The 7,087-nt window shown below is 76.9% G+C and overlaps 1 protein-coding gene across 2 annotated transcripts in view; it reads right to left on the bottom strand.

Moving 5' to 3' along the window:
• LOC139232709 (RNA-binding protein FXR1-like) overlaps nt 1–5,795 on the bottom strand; it is a 96,496-nt gene extending 90,701 nt beyond the window's left edge. For both annotated transcript variants that reach the window (XM_070863194.1, XM_070863195.1), the window contains exon 1: nt 5,654–5,795. In XM_070863194.1, coding sequence (XP_070719295.1) covers nt 5,654–5,704 — 51 coding nt within the window. In that variant the 5' untranslated portion in view covers nt 5,705–5,795. The remainder of the gene's footprint in view (nt 1–5,653) is intronic.
• Nucleotides 5,796–7,087: the final 1,292 nt, after the last annotated feature.

Below are 7,087 nucleotides of genomic sequence, written 5' to 3'. Positions count from 1 at the left end.
CGAGGGAGGAGGGCGAGGGAGGAGGGCGAGGAGCCCGAGGGAGAGGGCGAGGGAGGAGGGCGAGGAGCCGAGGGGAGGGCGAGGGAGGAGGGCGAGGAGCCGAGGGGAGGGCGAGGGAGGAGGGCGAGGAGCCGAGGGGAGGGCGAGGGAGGAGGGCGAGGAGCCGAGGGGAGGGCGAGGGAGGAGGGGGAGCCGAGGGAGAGGGCGAGGGAGCCGAGGGGGAGCCGAGGGGAGGGCGAGGGAGGAGGGGGAGCCGAGGGGAGGGCGAGGGAGGAGGGGGAGCCGAGGGGAGGGCGAGGGAGGAGGGGGAGCCGAGGGGAGGGCGAGGGAGGAGGGGGAGCCGAGGGGAGGGCGAGGGAGGAGGGGGAGCCGAGGGGAGGGCGAGGGAGGAGGGGGAGCCGAGGGGAGGGCGAGGGAGGAGGGGGAGCCGAGGGGAGGGCGAGGGAGGAGGGGGAGCCGAGGGGAGGGCGAGGGAGGAGGGGAGCCGAGGGGAGGGCGAGGGAGGAGGGGGAGCCGAGGGGAGGGCGAGGGAGGAGGGGGAGCCGAGGGGAGGGCGAGGGAGGAGGGGGAGCCGAGGGGAGGGCGAGGGAGGAGGGGGAGCCGAGGGGAGGGCGAGGGAGGAGGGGGAGCCGAGGGGAGGGCGAGGGAGGAGGGGGCGCCGAGGGAGGGGAGGGAGGAGGGGGCGAGGGAGGAGGGGGCGCCGAGGGGAGGGCGAGGGAGGAGGGGGCGCCGAGGGGAGGGCGAGGGAGGAGGGGGGCGCCGAGGGGAGGGCGAGGGAGGAGGGGGAGCCGAGGGGAGGGCGAGGGAGGAGGGGGAGCCGAGGGGAGGGCGAGGGAGGAGGGGGAGCCGAGGGGAGGGCGAGGGAGGAGGGGGAGCCGAGGGGAGGGCGAGGGAGGAGGGGGAGCCGAGGGGAGGGCGAGGGAGGAGGGGGAGCCGAGGGGAGGGCGAGGGAGGAGGGGGAGCCGAGGGGAGGGCGAGGGAGGAGGGGGAGCCGAGGGGAGGGCGAGGGAGGAGGGGGAGCCGAGGGGAGGGCGAGGGAGGAGGGGGAGCCGAGGGGAGGGCGAGGGAGGAGGGGGAGCCGAGGGGAGGGCGAGGGAGGAGGGGAGCCGAGGGGAGGGCGAGGGAGGAGGGGGAGCCGAGGGGAGGGCGAGGGAGGAGGGGGAGCCGAGGGGGAGGGGGAGCCGAGGGGAGGGCGAGGGAGGAGGGGGAGCCGAGGGAGGGCGAGGGAGGAGGGGGGAGCCGAGGGGAGGGCGAGGGAGGAGGGGGAGCCGAGGGGAGGGCGAGGGAGGAGGGGGAGCCGAGGGGAGGGCGAGGGAGGAGGGGGAGCCGAGGGGAGGGCGAGGGAGGGAGGGGGAGCCGAGGGGAGGGCGAGGGAGGAGGGGGAGCCGAGGGGAGGGCGAGGGAGGAGGGGGAGCCGAGGGGAGGGCGAGGGAGGAGGGGGAGCCGAGGGGAGGGCGAGGGAGGAGGGGGAGCCGAGGGGAGGGCGAGGGAGGAGGGGGAGCCGAGGGGAGGGCGAGGGAGGAGGGGAGCCGAGGGGAGGGCGAGGGAGGAGGGGGAGCCGAGGGGAGGGCGAGGGAGGAGGGGGAGCCGAGGGGAGGGCGAGGGAGGAGGGGGAGCCGAGGGGAGGGCGAGGGAGGAGGGGGAGCCGAGGGGAGGGCGAGGGAGGAGGGGGAGCCGAGGGGAGGGCGAGGGAGGAGGGGAGGCGAGGGGAGGGCGAGGGAGCCGAGGGGAGGGGGAGGAGGGGGAGCCGAGGGGAGGGCGAGGGAGGAGGGGGAGCCGAGGGGAGGGCGAGGGAGGAGGGGGAGCCGAGGGGAGGGCGAGGGAGGAGGGGGAGCCGAGGGGAGGGCGAGGGAGGAGGGGGAGCCGAGGGGAGGGCGAGGGAGGAGGGGGAGCCGAGGGGAGGGCGAGGGAGGAGGGGGAGCCGAGGGGAGGGCGAGGGAGGAGGGGGAGCCGAGGGGAGGGCGAGGGAGGAGGGGGAGCCGAGGGGAGGGCGAGGGAGGAGGGGGAGCCGAGGGAGGGCGAGGGAGGAGGGGGAGCAGGGGAGGGCGAGGGAGGAGGGGAGCCGAGGGGAGGGCGAGGGAGGAGGGGGAGCCGAGGGGGCGAGGAGCCGAGGGGAGGGCGAGGGAGCCGAGGGGAGGGCGAGGGAGCCGAGGGGAGGGCGAGGGAGCCGAGGGGAGGGCGAGGGAGCCGGAGGCCGAGGGAGCCGAGGGAGGGGAGCCGAGGGGAGGGCGAGGGAGCCGAGGGAGGGCGAGGGAGCCGAGGGGAGGGCGAGGGAGCCGAGGACAGGGAGGGACCGAGGGGAGGGCGAGGGAGGAGGGGGCGCCGAGGGGAGGGCGAGGGAGGAGGGGGCGCCGAGGGGAGGGCGAGGGAGGAGGGGAGGCGAGGGAGCGCCGAGGGGAGGGAGGGGAGCGCCGAGGGGAGGGCGAGGGAGGAGGGGGCGCCGAGGGGAGGGCGAGGGAGGAGGGGGCGCCGAGGGGAGGGCGAGGGAGGAGGGGGCGCCGAGGGGAGGGCGAGGGAGGAGGGGGCGCCGAGGGGAGGGCGAGGGAGGGAGGGGGAGGGCGCCGAGGGGAGGGCGAGGGAGGAGGGGGCGCCGAGGGGAGGGCGAGGGAGGAGGGGGCGCCGAGGGGAGGGCGAGGGAGGAGGGGGCGCCGAGGGAAGGGCGAGGGAGGAGGGGGCGCCGAGGGGAGGGCGAGGGAGGAGGGGGCGCCGAGGGGAGGGCGAGGGAGGAGGGGGCGCCGAGGGGAGGGCGAGGGAGGAGGGGGCGCCGAGGGGAGGGCGAGGGAGGAGGGGGCGCCGAGGGGAGGGCGAGGGAGGAGGGGGCGCCGAGGGGAGGGCGAGGGAGGAGGGGGCGCCGAGGGGAGGGCGAGGGAGGAGGGGGCGCCGAGGGGAGGGCGAGGGAGGAGGGGGCGCCGAGGGGAGGGCGAGGGAGGAGGGGGCGCCGAGGGGAGGGCGAGGGAGGAGGGGGCGCCGAGGGGAGGGCGAGGGAGGAGGGGGCGCCGAGGGGAGGGCGAGGGAGGAGGGGGCGCCGAGGGGAGGGCGAGGGAGGAGGGGGCGCCGAGGGGAGGGCGAGGGAGGAGGGGGCGCCGAGGGGAGGGCGAGGGAGGAGGGGGCGCCGAGGGGAGGGCGAGGGAGGAGGGGGCGCCGAGGGGAGGGCGAGGGAGGAGGGGGCGCCGAGGGGAGGGCGAGGGAGGAGGGGGCGCCGAGGGGAGGGCGAGGGAGGAGGGGGCGCCGAGGGGAGGGCGAGGGAGGAGGGGGCGCCGAGGGGAGGGCGAGGGAGGAGGGGGCGCCGAGGGGAGGGCGAGGGAGGAGGGGGCGCCGAGGGGAGGGCGAGGGAGGAGGGGGCGCCGAGGGGAGGGCGAGGGAGGAGGGGGCGCCGAGGGGAGGGCGAGGGAGGAGGGGGCGCCGAGGGGAGGGCGAGGGAGGAGGGGGCGCCGAGGGGAGGGCGAGGGAGGAGGGGGCGCCGAGGGGAGGGCGAGGGAGGAGGGGGCGCCGAGGGGAGGGCGAGGGAGGAGGGGGCGCCGAGGGGAGGGCGAGGGAGGAGGGGGCGCCGAGGGGAGGGCGAGGGAGGAGGGGGCGCCGAGGGGAGGGCGAGGGAGGAGGGGGCGCCGAGGGGAGGGCGAGGGAGGAGGGGGCGCCGAGGGGAGGGCGAGGGAGGAGGGGGCGCCGAGGGGAGGGCGAGGGAGGAGGGGGCGCCGAGGGGAGGGCGAGGGAGGAGGGGGCGCCGAGGGGAGGGCGAGGGAGGAGGGGGCGCCGAGGGGAGGGCGAGGGAGGAGGGGGCGCCGAGGGGAGGGCGAGGGAGGAGGGGGCGCCGAGGGGAGGGCGAGGGAGGAGGGGGCGCCGAGGGGAGGGCGAGGGAGGAGGGGGCGCCGAGGGGAGGGCGAGGGAGGAGGGGGCGCCGAGGGGAGGGCGAGGGAGGAGGGGGCGCCGAGGGGAGGGCGAGGGAGGAGGGGGCGCCGAGGGGAGGGCGAGGGAGGAGGGGGCGCCGAGGGGAGGGCGAGGGAGGAGGGGGCGCCGAGGGGAGGGCGAGGGAGGAGGGGGCGCCGAGGGGAGGGCGAGGGAGGAGGGGGCGCCGAGGGGAGGGCGAGGGAGGAGGGGGCGCCGAGGGGAGGGCGAGGGAGGAGGGGGCGCCGAGGGGAGGGCGAGGGAGGAGGGGGCGCCGAGGGGAGGGCGAGGGAGGAGGGGGCGCCGAGGGGAGGGCGAGGGAGGAGGGGGCGCCGAGGGGAGGGCGAGGGAGGAGGGGGCGCCGAGGGGAGGGCGAGGGAGGAGGGGGCGCCGAGGGGAGGGCGAGGGAGGAGGGGGCGCCGAGGGGAGGGCGAGGGAGGAGGGGGCGCCGAGGGGAGGGCGAGGGAGGAGGGGGCGCCGAGGGGAGGGCGAGGGAGGAGGGGGCGCCGAGGGGAGGGCGAGGGAGGAGGGGGCGCCGAGGGGAGGGCGAGGGAGGAGGGGGCGCCGAGGGGAGGGCGAGGGAGGAGGGGGGCGCCGAGGGGAGGGCGAGGGAGGAGGGGGGGCGCCGAGGGGAGGGCGAGGGAGGAGGGGGGGCGCCGAGGGGAGGGCGAGGGAGGAGGGGGCGCCGAGGGGAGGGCGAGGGAGGAGGGGGAGCCGAGGGGAGGGCGAGGGAGGAGGGGGAGCCGAGGGGAGGGCGAGGGAGGAGGGGGAGCCGAGGGGAGGGCGAGGGAGGAGGGGGAGCCGAGGGGAGGGCGAGGGAGGAGGGGGAGCCGAGGGGAGGGCGAGGGAGGAGGGGGAGCCGAGGGGAGGGCGAGGGAGGAGGGGGAGCCGAGGGGAGGGCGAGGGAGGAGGGGGAGCCGAGGGGAGGGCGAGGGAGGAGGGGGAGCCGAGGGGAGGGCGAGGGAGGAGGTGGAGCCGAGGGGAGGGCGAGGGAGGAGGGGGAGCCGAGGGGAGGGCGAGGGAGGAGGGGGAGCCGAGGGGAGGGCGAGGGAGGAGGGGGAGCCGAGGGGAGGGCGAGGGAGGAGGGGGAGCCGAGGGGAGGGCGAGGGAGGAGGGGGAGCCGAGGGGAGGGCGAGGGAGGAGGGGGAGCCGAGGGGAGGGCGAGGGAGGAGGGGGAGCCGAGGGGAGGGCGAGGGAGGAGGGGGAGCCGAGGGGAGGGCGAGGGAGGAGGGGGAGCCGAGGGGAGGGCGAGGGAGAGCCGAGGGGAGGGCGAGGGAGAGCCGAGGGGAGGGCGAGGGAGAGCCGAGGGGAGGGCGAGGGAGGAGGGGGAGCCGAGGGGAGGGCGAGGGAGGAGGGGGAGCCGAGGGGAGGGAGGAGGGGGAGCCGAGGGGAGGGTGAGGGAGGAGGGGGAGCCGAGGGGAGGGTGAGGGAGGAGGAGGAGGGACCGAGGAGGAGGGGCCGATGGGAGGAGGAGGAGGGGCCGAGGAGGAGGGGCCGAGGGGAGGAGCCGAGGGAGGAGGAGGGGCCGAGGGGAGGGTGAGGGAGGAGGAGGGGCCGATATGAGGGTGAGGGAGGAGGAGGAGGGGCCGAGGCGAGGGGGCGGGGCCCAGTGGGCGGCCATTTGCCCGGCTGCCGGAGCGGGGTAAACAAGGCCCGAACCCCCCCGCGCTGTAGTGGAGAAGCCGAGGTTAGGGACGCGGGCCATTCTACCCCCCTAGGCCCGGGGTGAGACGGGGGTTGTGGTAAAGGCTGCGGCCGACGGTCCCCTCACCTTGTAGAAAGTGCCGTTGGAGCCGCGCACTTCCACCGCCAGCCCGTCCATGGCGTCGGCTCGGCCTGGCTCCCGTCTCCCTGCCCAGCCCCAGCGCCACTCCACCGCCACAAGAAGCCGCTCGCCTTCTCCGCTCCGGCTATTAAACCAAGCCCCGCCTCCTTCCCCCCTACCCCGCTGCGCCTCCCTGATTGGTCAGCCCCCGCCACCTGCCGCGCCCATTGGCTGCAGCTCCGCTGTTCGAGAGTCCTCCAGCCTCGCCCCCATTGGTCCCCCGGCCTGTCCGTCAGCCCCGATCGGGCTGGTCCTGCCCCAGCGCCTCTCCACGGCGCTGATTGGACGCGCGCCCGCCCTTCCCATTGGTCGTCCCGAACATTCCTGAAATGTCCGTTGGCGCGGCAGAGCCGCCCCGCCCCTTCGCCGCCGATTGGCCGACCTTGGTTTTGTTCCTACCGCTGATTGGGCGCGATGCTCGTCAATCAGGCGGGTCTTTCTTTCAACGGTTGGGTTTGAAGACCCGTCGCGAGCGTGCCCATGTCTTGGTCGGCGCTACGTTCCGATTGGCCTGCCACCACTGTCAATCAGTAGGCGCTCCCGCCTTCTTGACCTCCACGCCCCCTTTCCCCGAGCGAAGACGTCAATCAAACCGATGGTACATGCCCACCTCCTCTCTGATTGGAGAGTTTTCGCACTCGTTGCTCAGGGCCGAGAGAAATCCGCTCTGTGATTGGCTCAATCCGATATCAATCTCAGGGGCAGTACTGAAGGAGTGCTGCACTGTCGGTGGGGCAGTGCTGAGGGAGCGCCGCACTGTCGGAGGAGCAGTGCTGAGGGAGCGCCGCACTGTCGGAGGAGCAGTGCTGAGGGAGCGCCGCACTGTCGGAGGGGCAGTGCTGAGGGAGCGCCGCACTGTCGGAGGGGCAGTGCTGAGGGAGCTCCGCACTGTCGGAGGGGCAGTGCTGAGGGAGCGCCGCACTGTCGGAGGGGCAGTGCTGAGGGAGTGCCGCACTGTCGGAGGGGCAGTGCTGAGGGAGCGCCGCACTGTCGGAGGGGCGGTACTGAGGGAGCGCCGCACTGTCGGAGGGGCAGTACTGAGGGAGCGCCGCACTGTCGGAGGGGCAGTACTGAGGGAGTGCCGCGCTGTCGGAGGGACAGTGCTGAGGGAGCGCCGCACTGTCGGAGGTGCTGTCTTTCGGATGAGACGTTAAACCGAGGCCCCGTCTGCTCTCAGGTTGGCGTAAAATATCCCACGACACTATTTCAAAGAAGATTAAGCAACGTCTCGATTTCAAAATTCCCATCCTGGTTTACAAACCCCTCCATGGCCCTCGCCCCTCCCTATCTCTGTAACCTCCTCCAGCCCCACAACACCCCGAGATCTCTGCGCTCCTCTAATTCTGCCCTCCTGAGCATCCCTGATTATAATCGCTCCAC

This window comes from Pristiophorus japonicus, chromosome 20 (genome assembly GCF_044704955.1).
Source record: "Pristiophorus japonicus isolate sPriJap1 chromosome 20, sPriJap1.hap1, whole genome shotgun sequence".
Lineage (NCBI taxonomy): Eukaryota > Metazoa > Chordata > Chondrichthyes > Pristiophoridae > Pristiophorus > Pristiophorus japonicus.
Note: the sequence above shows the minus strand (reverse complement) of the source record. Positions and strands in the feature narration are given on the sequence as shown.